Source organism: Embiotoca jacksoni, unplaced genomic scaffold, assembly GCF_022577435.1.
Source record: "Embiotoca jacksoni isolate LCO1_2020_lvr unplaced genomic scaffold, fEmbJac1.0.p SCAF_14, whole genome shotgun sequence".
Taxonomy (NCBI): domain Eukaryota; kingdom Metazoa; phylum Chordata; class Actinopteri; family Embiotocidae; genus Embiotoca; species Embiotoca jacksoni.
The window spans coordinates 12,419,480-12,437,095 of NW_027185274.1; the positions used below are offsets into that span (position 1 = coordinate 12,419,480).

General features: G+C 39.6%; 1 protein-coding gene across 7 annotated transcripts in view; it reads right to left on the minus strand.

The window, feature by feature from the left end:
• Positions 1–17,616, minus strand: part of elna (elastin a) — a 47,168-nt gene that overhangs the window by 2,919 nt on the left and 26,633 nt on the right. For 3 of the 7 annotated variants that reach the window (XM_069148013.1, XM_069148017.1, XM_069148011.1), the window contains 44 exons: positions 17,383–17,457; positions 16,304–16,351; positions 16,131–16,193; positions 15,710–15,745; positions 15,538–15,612; positions 14,820–14,861; positions 14,641–14,727; positions 14,504–14,554; positions 14,297–14,386; positions 13,889–13,921; positions 13,437–13,712; positions 13,161–13,310; positions 12,544–12,654; positions 12,376–12,459; positions 12,231–12,263; positions 11,982–12,086; positions 11,832–11,870; positions 11,153–11,272; positions 10,859–10,975; positions 10,571–10,696; positions 10,264–10,398; positions 9,955–10,068; positions 9,660–9,782; positions 9,373–9,489; positions 9,078–9,200; positions 8,744–8,815; positions 8,207–8,293; positions 8,100–8,123; positions 7,737–7,787; positions 6,130–6,150; positions 6,007–6,033; positions 5,898–5,912; positions 5,752–5,775; positions 5,548–5,574; positions 5,267–5,293; positions 5,041–5,088; positions 3,938–3,979; positions 3,772–3,852; positions 3,562–3,618; positions 3,276–3,311; positions 2,850–2,918; positions 2,035–2,073; positions 1,383–1,439; positions 874–906 (listed from right to left, as the gene is read on the minus strand). In XM_069148013.1, the coding sequence (XP_069004114.1) occupies positions 874–906; positions 1,383–1,439; positions 2,035–2,073; positions 2,850–2,918; positions 3,276–3,311; positions 3,562–3,618; positions 3,772–3,852; positions 3,938–3,979; positions 5,041–5,088; positions 5,267–5,293; positions 5,548–5,574; positions 5,752–5,775; positions 5,898–5,912; positions 6,007–6,033; positions 6,130–6,150; positions 7,737–7,787; positions 8,100–8,123; positions 8,207–8,293; positions 8,744–8,815; positions 9,078–9,200; positions 9,373–9,489; positions 9,660–9,782; positions 9,955–10,068; positions 10,264–10,398; positions 10,571–10,696; positions 10,859–10,975; positions 11,153–11,272; positions 11,832–11,870; positions 11,982–12,086; positions 12,231–12,263; positions 12,376–12,459; positions 12,544–12,654; positions 13,161–13,310; positions 13,437–13,712; positions 13,889–13,921; positions 14,297–14,386; positions 14,504–14,554; positions 14,641–14,727; positions 14,820–14,861; positions 15,538–15,612; positions 15,710–15,745; positions 16,131–16,193; positions 16,304–16,351; positions 17,383–17,457 (3,210 nt within the window). The remainder of the gene's footprint in view (positions 1–873; positions 907–1,382; positions 1,440–2,034; positions 2,074–2,849; positions 2,919–3,275; positions 3,312–3,561; positions 3,619–3,771; positions 3,853–3,937; positions 3,980–5,040; positions 5,089–5,266; positions 5,294–5,547; positions 5,575–5,751; positions 5,776–5,897; positions 5,913–6,006; positions 6,034–6,129; positions 6,151–7,736; positions 7,788–8,099; positions 8,124–8,206; positions 8,294–8,743; positions 8,816–9,077; positions 9,201–9,372; positions 9,490–9,659; positions 9,783–9,954; positions 10,069–10,263; positions 10,399–10,570; positions 10,697–10,858; positions 10,976–11,152; positions 11,273–11,831; positions 11,871–11,981; positions 12,087–12,230; positions 12,264–12,375; positions 12,460–12,543; positions 12,655–13,160; positions 13,311–13,436; positions 13,713–13,888; positions 13,922–14,296; positions 14,387–14,503; positions 14,555–14,640; positions 14,728–14,819; positions 14,862–15,537; positions 15,613–15,709; positions 15,746–16,130; positions 16,194–16,303; positions 16,352–17,382; positions 17,458–17,616) is intronic. The other 4 variants (XM_069148018.1, XM_069148016.1, XM_069148015.1 and 1 more) reach the window with 4 other exon arrangements.

The window sequence follows — 17,616 nt, forward strand, 5'->3', positions numbered from 1 at the left end:
TGGGAGGCACTTAAATCTGGTGCTGAGCTGTCTCGTCCAGAAAAGCTCTCAATGAATTGAGCAGAGTTTTGCTGTCTGCATGTAAAAGACACAGACACACAATCTTAATTAAAGATTTGTAGATAGAGGTGTTTATGGATTTTTCCATTTCAACTGTAGAAATGTTTATAAAGGGAGTTGTGACCGACTGCTCAGCCTCATTGTCTTCAGATTTGTTTTGCAAAAAGATTACAATAAATAAAATCTGCCATTTTAATTTGCAGCAATATCTAAAGTAATCCAGGGATAAAGAAATCAGCCTCCTGTGTGTGTTAACAAGGTGGGTGTGAGGAATAAAATGATTTTAAGTTAAAATTGAAAAGCCCTAAAATGAATTTGATTTCAACAAATCCAGTGAATGAAGTGTTTCTTCAGTAAATGGGTCAGAAAAGCAGAATCTTATGTAAATTCATGAACAAATCGTATTACCAGAAAAAAATAAAAATAAAGACTTTTCAAGTTTAATGAGAGATATGTTGAAGTTGGACAGGATGATACAGAAGATCTCTCTATTGTACGTTAACTAGAAAAATGATAATAATACGTGTTACATGGAAACCTGCAAAGTGTGCAGAAGCTGGAGTTGTGTTTAGGTGAGAGTGGCCGGCACAAAGGGAAGGAGAGAGGGACTACATAATCCGATGAGCCATCCTACAACTATTGCTTTCCAGATGTGGTTTCCTCATCATTGATTGGATGAGAAGAATGTTAGTAAGCTGAGGAAGGTGAAACGCCCTGTCAGTCTGCAGCAGTTCCCCTCTCCTTTGCTTTGTGCTCTAAAGTGGAGGCGACGCGTCAGTTTGTCCTTCCTGTCCTTCGTTCAGCTAATGTTACCTGGCTGGTAGCAGTTCGCCATTAATCCGCTTCCTGATCCAGAAACAAGGACGACAAGTTACAGAGTCATCGCGTCACTAAATCCTTGTCTGTGGAAGCAGGTTTGGATACAAGCCAACTGACATGGGCTTATGTTTTATTAAAATATGAATGTACTGTGAATTAATTAAAGTGAATCCATTTAATCTGCTGTACTGAGATGAAAACCTAATTTTTTTTTGTTGCAAGATACAGATCTCCACTTCTGACACACACACGCGCGCGCACACACACACACACACACACACACACACACACACACACACACACACACACACACACTCCATCCTACTACTGTCTTCTCCCTTTGCATCCACCTTCTAAAGATAAATGGCTCTATTTTGTTGCGTGTTGGGGGGTCTCCACTGATTAATGGCACGGCTAGAGCCCCTAAAAGATCTCTACACCAAACTGTTTATCACCCACACAAATACACAGTATGTTACAAACAGTGATGTCAGTCATTGTACCTTGGTAGTACTGTTGGGGGTATCCTCCTCTGTAACCCGGAGCCACTGGAACCGCACCTGTAAATTTAAGAATGGAGACTTCAGGAATTAATTGATAGAAAAATCAATAAATCACACGTGTCATAAGTGTGTAAACTGGCAATAGCATCACTGTTGTCCATAGATCAAGTTGCACTAAATATCATGATGTAAATTATGACAGAATAATCCAGTAACAACTTTACAGAGACAACTTGACCTCATTTTCCTTCATTATATAATTCTCAATTTGGCAAACCTTCCTGCTGGAAACATGGTGCTGGTGAATGAACGTTATTAAACCATCTGTGGCAGCTTTTCACACAGGCGGACATGTCTCTGGACATTATGGGGCCATGAGTTGTTATGACAAGCCCATAGAGTATCTGTGAGGAAGTGAGAGGAGGCCGCACAGTCGGCTGCTGCTGTGTGATTACGTTCATCCATCAGTGGTAGGCGGAGGAAGAGGATGGAAGGCCGGACCCAAAGCCACACAGCGAAATGTAAATTATGTTGTGGACGGATGAACTAAAATATGCACCATTATAAAACACCTTTTTTAGATTAAAAAAATTCCAAAAGGCATCGGTGGAGACTGAGCAGAAAATATGGAGAGGCATGCTGTGATCCTCACCTGGCTGATATCCACCGCCACCTCCAAGATTGCCGTAGCCTGTTTGAATCAAAAGCCAATAAACCATCATGAGGAAATCTCTGTTCTTGTGATATACACTAAGTGTGACTAATTACAAGTTTTATGTCTCTATGGCAACAGTATTGTCACTTCACTCCCTACAGTGTCATGTCGCTCGGGTGAAGCCACAGAAACAATCTCATCCGAACTTCCCGTGGCAGTTTTTCTATTTCAGGGCAGGACTCTTCAGGGGTTTGTTATCTTCAAACAATCCCAGTGATGTTCGACACAGCCCCACTAACGGTAATCAGGCTCCTGTGGGAAATGTTGTGATGTTGACTTGCTCCATTTACAAACTCCTAACGGTACAGAAACACTGCAGGGATTACTGCCTTTGGTGAAGCTAGAATTTGCAGAGGTTTTGGTAAAATATTTAGATTTCATGCTGCCACGGTTAATTACCTCCAACAAATACACATTTCCTTTGAACTTATCAATTAAAAACAAACAAAATATTAAAAGGATGGTTCTAATTCGATGATAGATTCTGTAATACATTGAATTTCAGCTGTTTTATTTTCTTCAGGAAACTGTTACGTAAAGATTGAATATCCGACCTGTGAGCACATATTCTGTGAGTTGAAAAACTGGGTCTTTATGTACATTGTGTGCCAAGATCTCACCTCCCAAGTGGCCATAAGCTACACACACCACTATTATTAGAGCTACTTTTACTCACAGCTGAAAAAGACAGAAAAAAAAGGACTCAGGTTCACAACACATGTGCTGTAACAGTAACAAGCCTGTTACACTACCTGGTTTGGGTGGTTTGGCTCCACCACCAGCACCTCCCAGTCCAACTCCAGAGGGATATGGAAAACCACCTGCCACAACAGGGAAAGGTCTGGTTTACATGAGGTGACAGAGCCTACAGTATGCATACAGGTGTCCCGCACAGGATTGTAAACCAGAGAAAGAAAGACGGATAATAGCGGCTCCATTTAAACACCAGTTGATTTCCTTCATCAAAGCAGCTTCTTGTGCCTGATACACTTTGCCTGGTGCAGAAACTTATCAGCAATTTCCTGCACAGGAAGCATGATGTGATGGCATCTCCTGACCAACTGTCAATTTGAGCAGTGGGCAGAACGATTTTTTTTTTTTTTTTTTTTTTTTTTTTTTTTTAAGTTAGGGGAACATTGCGTATTAGTGCTGTCAGACTACTCTACTTTCATACATACCCTGTCTATAACCATGCTGATATGGACTGTATCCCCCTGAATCATGATGACAGAGAAAAGTAGCATTATTGTCTGGAAGGTCAGCTCAACTCCTACAGTTTGTGTCAGGGAGTGGCTCATCCAATGTGAAGGATCCCCCCCAAAAAAGTTTAATCTTGAAGAGGGATAAGCAGTATTTATACTTGTTTTTCAATTAGTTAGTGATGATTTGGTTCACAAAAGAAATGTGTAGTTTCACACACACACACACACACACACATGCACAGAAATGCAGGTTAGTTCTGACCTTGATAACCTCCAGCTACCAGTGGAATTCCTGCTCCGCCTCCTGCTCCACCCACAGCTACAAAAATAAAAGCACAGCACAATCACGTACGAGCCTACGCATGCAAAGACGTAAAAACATCCCCAAGAACATAAATACACCAGAAGAAATCCCCATTTGGTTCAACTTTGGAGGAAGTGGTTTGTTTAAAGCAGAGTAGCACAAACGTACCTGGAGGATTGAGAGGCTTCGCCCCGGGCAGTGCCGCGGCTCCAGTTCCAGCTCCAGGTCCAGTACCTGCACCGTAAGGTACTAAAGCATAGGAACGATGGAAGTCACACTTACTGCAGTGAAACCAAAATCTTTAAATGTTGAACAGAAAATACAGGAAACTGACCTCCATAACCTCCACCGTAGGGATATCCAAACCCGCCAGCGCCTGTGGGGGTCACGGTGTTTTAAATACAACACTTCTATACAATGAGGAATAAAAGTCTCCATGCATGTCTGTGCTGGTTTTATCCTCTTCAGCTACATTTTACTATCAGGTCAGCTTTCTTTCAATAACATACCAGTTATTAAATTCAGCCACCAGTCCATTGAATTGTAATGTGTAAAACATTTTATCACAGCAAAAACTGAGATGAATAATTAAAAAAGTAGAGGCACAAAGACAGTCTATTGTCTGATTCCACTTATGAAATGAATTTATTTAAAGTACTGTCGTTTTAACTACAGAGGAGCAGTTTTTTATTTTGTTTTTATATTGTATTATCTTGTATGGATGCTCATGTGGTCGAACAAATCTCCCTCTCAGGGACAATAAGATTTATGTTGATATTTGACGATGTTAGTTGAAAAAACACTGGAAACTTTATCTCATGTCTCAATACACCATTAAAAAAAGTGCAGAATAGCAAAAGTACCCTAAAATTGCAAACTTGCAGATGCACCAAACTGATGACTTCTCAGCCTATGGGAGTGATAATTGGGCTAAGAAAGGCCTGATGCAGCTTTTCCTTATACACAAACTGGTGGTTTTATTGATTCAAGTTGAGTCAATAACTGTCTGGACAGAATGTGCATGCTAAGATAAGTACAGCTTGTGTGTGACAGAAGGATCTATAACAATGTATGGGGATCATAAAAAGTGTATTGATAACATCATTTGGTTGTTTTGATTCTTAAAGGACGAGGCTCGACAGAGTTAAGATGCTGTGAGCATAATCATATATTATATACATTATTAGATAAAAAAAAAATACATTTACAAATTTAATAACACTGATAACAGTGTTTTATGGGGAACTTGTAAGTTTTCTGCTACAGATTTACAAACATTATGAAAGTTTATTTTTACAATAATGTTCAGTGCCTATATTTACAACTCATCAAATGTCAGTTTTGTGGCAATAGATTGAGCAAGACCAGCTTAGAAAATGATGCGTTGTGGACCACAAGCAAGAGAATCTGAGATAATATTAGATGTTTAATTTTTACCTGGTACAAATGGTTTAGGTGCTTTGGCACCTGCGCCAGCACCAACACCTGAAAACAACATTATTATAGTGAGAGACTGCAGCAGGGACCAAAAAAACATAGCTGCTGTACTTGAGTTTGTCTCCACCATGTGGTCAGATGGATGTGAAGCAGAAGTTTCATATTCAAAACAATACAGTAGATTGAGGGCTGACAAAAAACAATAAAGGTCTAAATGTTGGCCCACCTCCAGGTTGTTGGACTCCAGTTGCAACTAAAGAAGAGAAGAAAGTAATGCATGAACCATCGAACAGTCCAAAATGCAAAATCTGTTCACAAAATAATATAAATGAACAGAAAGACCAAAACACAGCAAAGAAACCGGGACAATTTAAACTTTCAGTGGATCTCCTGTGTAAAATCTTTTACTTTCTTATTCTCAATTCAGGCACTTAACGTGTTCAGCAAAGGCACCACATTTTGAGTATTATTAATGAGCACAGATGAAAACAGACAGTGTACACTTACCATGTTGCCCATGGCCTATCGTACCAACTAAAGAAACACAAGCAAAGGTTACATCAGTTAACATCGAGCATAAAGTATTTTAAGCGACTAAGTAAAGGTTAGACAAAACAAAACAACATTGCTCGCGAATCCGTTTGAATTTTGCGCATTTATTAGTGGAAGATAATGAATCCACTTGCAAAAGAAAAAGTTAACTGTTCTTACCGCCAGAGGGTGCTGCAACTCCACCTTTGACAGAAATATACAAGGGAAAGTTTTGTCACGTCTAATATCTGAGAACAAGCCTATAAAAATAATGAGACTGTTGAATATTTTTTGGGTATATCTTAATATGAGAGAATCATATTTACCAACACTTGTTCCAGCTGTGATTAAAAAAAAAAAAGTATGACTGTTAAGCTACACAGCCGTATATATTCATTAATAACAAGAATTAACAGTGTTATATGTGCTACTTACCACTAGGCTGAATAATTCCACCAGCAACTGTCAAAAGAGTCAGGAATTAAAAACACATTAAAACAGGTTCAGACAGAAATAAATGAAGTAACTGCTAAAACATGGATGTATTTTTGCACGTACCGCCTGTTCTCACAGGTTCACCTCGAGTATCAAGTGTAAAAAAAAAAAAAAAGAAGGAAAAAAAAAAAAGTTAGTCTGTTTAGATTGGTTGCATTAAAATAATAATAATAAAACGTTTGCATTACTGATTAAATTACACATTAACACCACATTAATTTATTACATGTTGGAATGTAAGAACGGGAATTACAAAGAGCAGGATATAAAATTCATTTTAATATAAAGAGAAAATTGTGTGTCAACTTCAGGCACACACAACAACAACCTAAAGCAAGGTAGTATTCTACAGCATATGAAAAAAAAACCCACTGATAAACTCAAACTAAAGTCAAAATATCAGTGCAAGCATTCAAGCTGTAATTCAAAGAGCAATCAGAAGTGGGAAGATGACACTCGAGGGTCAATCAGTCACTACCCGTGGAATGACTTCAGAATGAATATATTAAATTATTGGTATGATATTCATTAAATGAATTTATCAGGCGCAGTGAGCTGTTAGAAAAAAGGAAAGGAGCGCGCAAGGTGAGTACTGTTGAGAAAAAGAGAAAACTGCCACCATGGCTGATTGAATTAATCGGGGGGCACCAGACAGGTAAACTCAATTTCTCTTTCAGCACTACATGAAGCCTCAAAGATCATGTCTGAGGCTCAGATGTTTTATGGATATGTTCTTGCATTTGACAGAGCACATAATGCTGGTGGAAGAATGACCAAATTAACTTAGTAGATAGAGCACATGTAGTCCTGAAAGAAGCAATTGAATAATACCGGTCTATACAGTCCCAAAATGAAGCAGAATACTACAATAATTCATACCCGATGCTTTTGTCTGCATCTTTCCAAACAGTATTTGAGAAGATGAATAACTGTGTATAAAAATCCAAAAATGTAAGTCTCCTGCTGTAATTTATGTTCATATGATTTATAATGATATTCCCATACTGCAAAATTAAACAGATGTAGATTCAGACAAACAGTTTTAAATATAGTAGCTCAAGCAAATTAGAAAATTAAGAATGGACAAAAAATAAAATGGGGGTAAAGCTACTTTATGGCTTACATCTGAATAACAGACGGTGATTTAAGTCTGTAGTCATTAAGATGATAAATACGGAGGCAGTGAATGAGGCGATTGTCTCTTTGGGTAGAAACAATCACATTCACAAATACCCAGTAGACTGACTCATACTACATCAGAGAAGCAAATACATGCAACTCAACTACAATTTGCAACAACAGCAAACATACGATCGGGCAATCAAAACATTTTGTGACGGCGCCTGTTGCACGGAAACAAAGCGCGGCACTGTGATGTGCAGTAAGCAGGGGGAAGCTCCAGTTTGACGTTTGTGGGTAAGTATTCCAAGTTATATCAATTTGATGTGCGTTCCCTGTTTAAGTTTCAGATCGCTGTTGAAATCGTAACTGCACACTGAGGGGCTGAATTTCATCGAGACATAACTTGGAAGACGTACACACAAAGGTTTTTAGCTTCCCGACGCTTCCTTCACGTCACGGTTGGAACCGTCTGATTGCCCCTCGTAAAATAAATGTTACATATTTCTTTTTATGGTTAAAAATGGCTTCAGGCAAACAGCAAGTCTTACTCGGCTGTGGGACCTCTGGGGTCGTGCCATTTGCGGCAATAGGTGTGGACCCTGCCAAAAAGACAACAGGTTCCAGTTTCATCCACAGTGCTTTAAACAGATGCAGAGTGAGAGAGGCCAGGACAGGCAGGCAGAAGCTGTAAAGTGGATCTTGATTCTGCCACAACTGGGAGGCTGTAAGCTAGAGGTGGTCAATAGCTGATAGCACTGGCAATACAAACAACATGTTAAGTCTTGTGGGCAGCAAATGGGTGAAGAAAATGTAAAGGCGATGTGTTATTCAACCCCAGGTAAAAGTGTGATAATGGAAATAGCAAGGCAGGTAAATGTCCGAGGAAATGCAGAGTTGATGTTTCACTGTACCTGGTTGAGGAGTTGCAGAAAGACCTGTAAAAGCAATAAAAGATCACTCGCGACGCATAAAAAAAAAAAGACACATCTAAGAAAATGAACTGTACTGTAAGTTTTACCTGGTACAGCAGAACCATTTGAACCTCCACTGACAGCTGTATGTGGAGTCGCTCCTGGTACACCTTGTCCTACTCCGGTCACGCCTCCTGCGAGAGGCACACAGGTGGGACGCAAATTGATGCTATTATTATTATTATTATTATTATTATTATTATTATTATTATTATTATTATTATTATCTACTAAATCACAACACAAACAGCTTTTGGAAAACGTTGTCTCCCAGATGAAAATGATGATGACTAAAATCGAGTTATGGAGGGAAAAAAAGTTGCACTCTCACATGGCACAAATATTTGAATTCATTACTGATGTTTCAAGTGATAGTTTTCTGTTTAAAACATTTGTTAGACAAGTAATCAAAAATTAATCAATTGTATCGAGTTACATTACTTTGATGAAGTAACTGAAATTGTTTCATTAACTATTATGTTTTAACAGATTAACTAACCTGTAACTTATTACCAAAATAAATAGTAGTGACATGAATTGATAATAATGTTTCCCTGTCTTTCAAGCACATGCACACGCAGTACCTTTAGTCCCAAACCCTCCGGGAACACCACCAGGTACTCCTCCAGTTCCTAATCCTGCTCCTCCTATAACACCTGATTAAAGGAACATGAGCGAGTAGGATTATTTGCACAGTACATTTAAACTGTTCCACATCTGTCCAAATCACTTTAAACACAAGGAAATGAGTACAAATATGCAGTTGATAAATGGATGAATAAAATCAAATAAAAAAAAAACCCACAAAATGACAGAAAATATATTTGTAATTATTGAACATTGTACAACTCCTATCAGATTTAGTTTATTCTATCGATTAATGTGTCATATTTCTGCCTGTGTGCTTATTCATTGCACCGTATTTGGCAGCTTTGGCGGCAGCAGAGTATTGTCCACCTCCTGGTACTCCTCCCACTCCTCCCACTCCTAGTCCTCCTGTTCCTAATCCTGCTCCTGCACCTCCTGCACCTCCTGCAACTCCTAATCCAGGGAAACACAGCAGGTTGCATGATTCATTGGCAGTTAATAAAATATGACAATTTATGGTATTAGATTAAGTTAGAAAATACACGTATAATGACTACAAACTGTGTCCTTCCTATCTAATGAGTTCATTTGCATTTGTGTGTTTTAATGCTCAATTTTCACCGACCGTATTTAGCAGCTTTGGCAGCAGCATAGTATTGTCCAGCTCCTGGTACTCCTCCCACTCCTCCTCCCACTCCTAGTCCTCCTGTTCCTAACCCTGCTCCTGCCCCTCCAGCAACTCCTGATTCAGGGACACACAGCAGGCTGCATGATTATTTGCAGTGGATACAATAGTATACAGCGATAACGTGGGAAAATACACTTATTAGTCAGTTATTACTGAAAATTGTTTTCTTTCTATCAGAACAATTATATTCCATTTGTGTGTTTTTATGCTCAATTTTCACCGACCGTATTTAGCAGCTTTGGCGGCAGCAGAGTATTGTCCACCTCCTGGTACTCCTCCCACTCCTCCCACCCCTAGTCCTCCTGTTCCTAACCCTGCTCCTGCACCTCCTGCACCTCCTGCAACTCCTAATCCAGGGAAACACAGCAGGTTGCACGATTCATTGGCAGTTAATAAAATATTACAATTTATGGTATTAGATTAAGTTAGAAAATAGACTTGTAATGACTACAAACTGTGTCCTTCCTATCTAATGACTTAATTTGCATTTGTGTGTTTTAATGCTCAATTTTCACCGACCGTATTTAGCAGCTTTGGCAGCAGCATAGTATTGTCCACCTCCTGGTACTCCTCCCACTCCTAGTCCTCCTGTTCCTAACCCTGCTCCTGCACCTCCTGCACCTCCTGCAACTCCTGATTCAAGGACATACAGCAGGCTGCATGATTATTTGCAGTGATTATTTGCAGTGGATACAATAGTGGATACAATAGTATACAGCGATAACATGGGAAAATACACTTATTAGTCAGTCATTACTGAAAATTGTATTCTTTCTATCAGAACAATTATATTCCATTTGTGTGTTTTTATGATCAATTTTCACCGACCGTATTTAGCAGCTTTGGCGGCAGCAGAGTATTGTCCACCTCCTGGTACTCCTCCCACTCCTCCCACTCCTAGTCCTCCTGTTCCTAACCCTGTTCCTAACCCTGCTCCTGCACCTCCTGCACCTCCTGCAACTCCTAATCCAGGGAAACACAGCAGGTTGCATGATTCATTGGCAGTTAATAAAATATTACAATTTATGGTATTAGATTAAGTTAGAAAATACATGTATAATGACTACAAACTGTGTCCTTCCTATCTAATGAGTTCATTTGAATTTGTGTGTTTTAATGCTCAATTTTCACCGACCGTATTTCGCAGCTTTGGCAGCAGCATAGTATTGTCCAGCTCCTGGTACTCCTCCCACTCCTCCTCCCACTCCTAGTCCTCCTGTTCCTAACCCTGCTCCTGCACCTCCTACCCCTCCAGCAACTCCTGATTCAGGGACACACAGCAGGCTGCATGATTATTTGCAGTGGATACAATAGTATACAGCGATAACGTGGGAAAATACACTTATTAGTCAGTCAATACTGAAAATTGTATTCTTTCTATCAGAACAATTATATTCCATTTGTGTGCTAAATTTTCACCTACCGTATTTGGCAGCTTTTGCAGCAGCAGAGTATTGTCCACCTCCTGGTACTCCTCCCACTCCTCCGGTCCCTCCTAGTCCTCCTGTTCCTAACCCTGCTCCTGCACCTCCTGCAACTCCTAATCCAGGGAAACACAGCAGGCTGAATGAGTAATTTACAGCTGATAAAATATAATAATGTATAGAATTAGATAAAGTAAAAAAAATAATTAAAAAAAAAAAAAATCACTTTGTTTTCAGTAATTACTGGAAATCTATCACAATTATATTCCCATTTATGTGCTCACTTTGCTTACCATATTTAGCAGCTTTTGCAGCAGCAGAGTATCCACCTCCTACTCCTGGTATTAAACCAGGAACTCCTGCTCCCCCCAGACCTCCAATTCCCAACCCTGCTCCAGCTCCTCCTGAGACTCCTATTTAGGAGAAATGGAGCAGGCTGCATCGTTAGTTTACTGTTAAATCTAATTGTAAGCTATGCAAGTAAAATCTAAGCAGTTAAGTGGAGTTGATTGTATTCATGCACATTTAAATACAACAAAAGTTGTAGTTCAAAGTGCTGCACACAACAGCAAACAGAATTAAAACAATCAGAAAGACATTAAATGTTTGAGCCATTAACGTTTGAGAAGGACATTACATTCATTTTTAAGAACTGAATCTTTCCCATTAGAATAATTTCATATCTTATAAAATGTATTTAAAAGTGCAGTATTCATATAATTTCATGCTCGTTTCTGCTGCAGTGTTTGGTAGCTCTTGCAGCAGAGAGCTCCTACTGCTTGTATAGCACCATGTAGTCCTGCTGTTTTTGTCCCCCCAAGCCCCCCAGGCCCATGAGCATTGGGCCTTTGTCCTACTGAAACATTATGATCACCTCATTAACATGTGTTCATAGGTTCCGAGATCATAAAGGTGATTCTGATTACTGCTCAAATAAGTCAAAGAGGTGTTAGAAAAAAAACAAAAACATACCATACTTTGGGGGTTTGGCTCCAGCACCAGCTCCATAACCTGTGAGGAGGCCACATGATGTTTGCGACTGAGAATTTATTAGATTACACTAATTACATTGTTGTATAAAACCCTTTTTGTCTAAACTGAAATATGAATTTAACAACTTACCACCATAGCCACCACCGCCAGGTAGTACCTGTCCTGTTCCCCCTGGAATCCCCCCCGGAACCCCTCCTGGTACCCCTACTCCTCCGAGGCCTGCTCCTGGGACTCCTGTCAATTGGCAGAAATTGTCAGCTACCGCCATTATCATTTTAGCAACCTAAATTAAATCTTTAAATGAAAATATGAAAAATATATAGAAAATATAAGCTCTACATTATATACTGTATAAAATAGATAAATACACAATCTCACCATATTTAGGAGGTTTGGCACCAGCCGCTAAAGCTGAACAGGAGCAAGGCAAAAATTGGTTAGATTAAACAAATGATCTTATTATTTGGGAAAACTAATAGAATATCTCTTATATAGCTTCCATAGATTAAAAGTCAAAGCTTACATCCATATCCTGGTAAAAATGAGGTGCTGGGAATTCCTCCTCTACCCCCACCACCACCTGGACCAACACCTGCACCACCTTGACCTTTAATGCAAAAGTGAATCATGTAATCATGTAAAACGCTAAGACTTTGGTCTGCAATACTGTTTTCTCTAAAAAACATTCTACCGTATTTTGCAGCTTTGGCAGCAGCAGCAGCAGCAGCAGCAGCCGGGTATCCTCCACCTCCCAGTCCTCCTGCTCCACCAAGGCCTCCTGTTCCTCCTATTCCTGCTACTCCTGTGGAAGAGAAACCTATTTACACATAAAGCTCGTTGTATGATGTAATATAGTACAACTTGAGTGAGTTTGCTGGTACTGAGAACACTTAAGAAGAAGTATTTAATGCTATTATTTTCCCCTGAATAGCTCATGTTTGTAACACAATGAGTTCCTGCAGCTGAAGTAAGACTTCCCCTTTTCTTGTGCATACCTAACAAGCAGATATCTGCAACATCGCTTCCATTTTACTAAACTAAAATTTTCAAGTGTCCTTCAGGAGACTAAATCTGTAATAGGGGGAACCAGGGGACAGGTCTGAGTGTTATCAAGACTGTACAGTTCCTGAGTGTTTAAAAGGAGCAAAGCTGTAAAATAAACCCTTTATATATTGTAGGCTTCTTTCATGGCCTATTGACTGGTCTTCGGTGTTCTTTGCCTCACACTTAAATGAGCACTTCTGCCAAGAATCCAGATCGACCCAGAGGAACAAGTTCAGAGATTTGATAATAGTATTCTCTTATTACCATATTTAGCAGCTTTGGCAGCGCCAGCGTATCCTCCAAGCCCCCCTGCTCCTGCCAGTCCTCCTGCTCCTCCAAGCCCTCCTGCTCCCGCAAGCCCTCCACCTCCTCCAAGCCCTCCTTGTCCTCCTGTTCCTCCCAGTCCTCCTAGACCTTCATTACATATGGTGGGGGGAAAAGATCAAATGTTGTGAGGTACTTTTGAGATCACGAGTTTTATCAAATATCGGCTCACATAATGTTAAAAAAGTGTTTTCGATAAAGTTTTTTACACCATACCATATTTAGCAGCTTTGGCTGCTGGTGAATATCCACCACCCACTGGTAATTGTGGAACTCCTCCTGGGACTCCAAGTGGAGCACCTCCAGGTACCCCTCCCGGGAATCCTCCAGGTACCCCTCCTGGGACTCCTCCTGGGAATCCTCCCGGTACACCTCCTGGCACTCCTCCAGGGAATCCTCCCGGCACACCTCCTGGCACTCCTCCAGGGAATCCTCCCGGCACACCTCCTGGCACTCCTCCAGGGAATCCTCCCGGTACCCCTCCTGGGACTCCTGTCCAGGGATCACCAGTAGAACAAATTTGTCAATATAAATTGAGAAGTTCTACACAACATAAGATATATTCATTGGTCAACTTTTCAGCTACTTACAGAATAATTCATTCTATATTGTAAACAGTATGATTTTAAATATTTTTCATGATATATAAAAAATACAAAAGTTCTTACCATACTTTGCAGCCTTGGACCCAGCATACCCTGCTGTTAAGATATTTAAAGACAGAAAATCATACAGTATGATTACATTTTAACAATTAAAGTATATTTAAATGTACTGGTTTTGTTAAGTCATCCTAGTGAGACTCAAGGAATGGCAAAGTCTTGTGTTTATTGTCTCATATTTGTGTGACGTTACTATTTCACTGACGGATAAAAGAGGATTATGTAGAGCTGGACCTCAAATTAAGTTTTATCCAGTTCAGGTTGTAGTTAGAATCAATGGTGAGCAAATTTGTCATTTTATTTCCCACCATCCAACAACTGTATTTTCTGCTGTGTGATGATTCTCTCAGTCATGAGACTGCTAACAGGGCTATAGATATACTATGTTTTCATTTCTTTTGCTGGATATCATACCTCCTGGTACCTGTCCTGGATACAGTCCACCAACGCTGCCAACGCCTCCAACACCTCCAACGCCTCCAATGCCTCCAACGCCTCCAAGACCTGCAGCAGGGAGCATAGATCTAAGTCACATACGAATATGGTCTGTATATATTTTACAGTTTGTGTCATGTTTTTCTTGATGAAGAAGCATTGTCTTCAGTCAGTGCGGTCAGTTACCATATTTGGCAGCTTTAGCCTGAGCAGGTGAGATGCCCCCGGGGCCCACTCCTGAAGAAAGAAAAAAAAAAAGGCTCTTTTTTTTTGTCTTTTTTATTCCACATAATTTAACAGTACATTTAAAAGAAAACACACACCAGTTCCAATAGGATATCCAGGCTTTGACCCAGGGCCACTTTGTCCTCCTGGAAGTCCAGCCCCACCATTACCAAAGCCCCCATAACCTGAAACATATATTTTGTAATGTGACACATCATTAAGTGACGGATTTCAACGGATGATAAATCTTTACAAAAATGTAAAAAAGAAAGTATACCATAGGGAAGTTTGCCACCTCCAGGTTTTGATCCATAGCCCCCTGAAGAGAAAAAAATAACCTCTTGAGAAAGTCCTGTGTGTGAAAATGTCTCAAATAAAATTAAACCATTGCCCATACTTTTAATTGCAGTATAATTGTTTAGAGTGCCAATAATTTGACTTGGTTGAGTCCAGAGTCGAAATTAGAGTAAAATGTTAAAAAATAACTTTTCACAACTACATTTACCCAACAAGACATTAGAAAATCAAAGCAAGGAGCAATCGAAGCCAAGTATTTCATTGCCAAATTTCACAGCATGTTTGTAGCCATAGAGCCATAGAGTCTCGTATTAATTCATTGTGCTCTTCTTTAATTTGTTCACTTACTCACAGCTGGCTTACACAATAGCAAAGTTTATAGATGACAATACAGCACGGACATTCACTTGCCTTGTGTTTGCAGTGGGGCTGAACCTGTGCAGCCAGTTTTGCTTTTACACGTAAATGTAGTTCTTATTCAAAAATTACTAATCAGCACACAATGTTTAGATAGTAATTCTCATGTACAAATATCTAGTGTACCAGAGTCATCAGCTGGCTTTCGTATAGCTGAAGTGGTATCAGTAAGTTGGCAAGCTCGCAGTTCAAACACTAACAATGAACATAACAGATCATATATACAGAAGAGTGCAACCTCAAAATGAAACAGGTACTGTGCACTTAGAGTCATGTCACACCTTGCGCTTTGGGTGATTTCAGGGGGTATCCGTGAAACACTCCTGGCTGCAACGATCCACTATACCCACGACTCCCTGTGACGCGAGAAATGTGTTTAAATCCTTATAAGCTAATACTACAAATCCAAATACATTTGTTTGTTCTATAACCAATAATAATAGTTGAAGTTACCAGGGCCTTGGCCTCCTTGACCCCCTCCCCCTCCAACTGCATAAGAAAAAAACACATTCCAGTCAGACGCAGGTAATAAGATAGAAGATTGTTTCTGTGTAAATATTAAACAGAGTTACAGCTTTTAAATGCAAACAACAAACTAAAAAAAACTGGGTTTGAAACGAAATAGTTCCCGTATCATTGTGGTTGAATGGAATTACGCTTTGACATCTACAAGGTTTTTTCTTTTTGTGTGTCTTCCACTAAAGATCTCTGTTTAATATTGTCCACTGAAGGAGTATACAGAGTGTGTATTGTGCACGTTAGATTTTTCTATTGTGTCACTTTTGTATAACTGCCACGTATGTGTGGCATTCACTGCCAATGAAAGAAATTTGAAATCTGCCAGCATCCACGAGTAAAAAAAAATAGTTCTTACTTGATTTGGTATTCAGGTCGGTCCCTGTGGCCACCCCAGGCAGAACTCCACGCCCACCGAACCCTAAAGGAGCCATAAACAAACAGAAAACAGCTGGATGAAGTCCTTGCTCAGTGCTTGTTCGTAAAAGCCCTGGTAAATACTGCCTGAGATAAAGAATGAATGAAACAAACCTTGTCCTGGCACCAGTCCACCTTGATAAAGTCCAGGTACACCCACACCTGCCGCAGTCAATGAGAGCACAATACTGGACTTTTATATTCAAAGTGAAATGTTTGAGAGGGATCTTTCTTTCTGAGGCATGCATTACAATGTTGACCTGGAAAATTAAATGCCACAAAAAAACTGACATAACGAAGCCAAACAGGATGCAGAAAAGATAATTGGCTACTTGTCATCTTATTTTTTGGATATAATCTTTCTGTAGTTGATACAATGATTTACTGTATCTGGAGAGGCGTTGCTGTGTTTGTTTCACCTCAACAATTCAAAGAGTCATACAGCACACAATGTTACTTCACCTTCATCTTATTTATCCAAGTAGTGAAAACATGGGAAGTAATTTCTTTTAAATGTAATGGGGTAATTTTTTAATGAGGACTTTAATAAAGTACCTTAGTTCTTAGTTCTGTGTTTTATGAATTAGTTTGTGGTTCCTATTATATATTATGAGTGAAATCCTCTTATGAAGCTTTTGTAGTATTGTAGTATTTTTATGACTGGCACAGAAGATACTTACAAAAATGTCCTCAGGAGAACATATCAGAGTGTATTGCAAGAATAAATCTTGAAATAGTATTTACTTTCCACAGATTGGAATAATATATGTAATATACGTTATACATGGTCTTCCTCATATCTTTTTTTCCCCTCGTCTTCTTCTTTTTCTCCTTGTTCGGTAAAGCTCATTGAATCATTGCTGCTGTATTTAAAGTGCAACATACAGTAAACGTGGCCTTTCACCTACAGGTTTGTAGATTAAAAAAAAAAAAAAAGTATATTGATATAGATCAAGCTGATTTAGAAAAACAATATTAAAAACTGCAGAGCCACACCTGAACCACTTTATGATTCACTAATAAAACATTTGGATTATTTTGCAAATAATTAGTGTATTTTGTTCTAAATATTTCCAGCCACACCAAACACCTGCCAAATGCAGGGGAAGATTTATGAGATGTGGTTTTGCTGCCAAGTGAACTGCATCCTGTCGGCCTTCAGCCTCATGAGTTTATTGTTGAGTCTACGAGACCTGGCACTTTGGCAGCTTTCTTTCCTGCACCGCCACCCGCCCCTCCTGGAAGGCCCGTCTGAGGAATAACAGGTGCTGAAAGAAAAAAATGAAATGTTTCTTAGCTCGTTGAGAGGACTATGACAAATACACAATGTGCAAAAGGCACGCACGCACCGACACATCTTTCTTGTAAGGGTGCTGAATTCAAAAGAATTGTATCTGTGATTCCTCGCTCCCAAGGACCTTGCTACA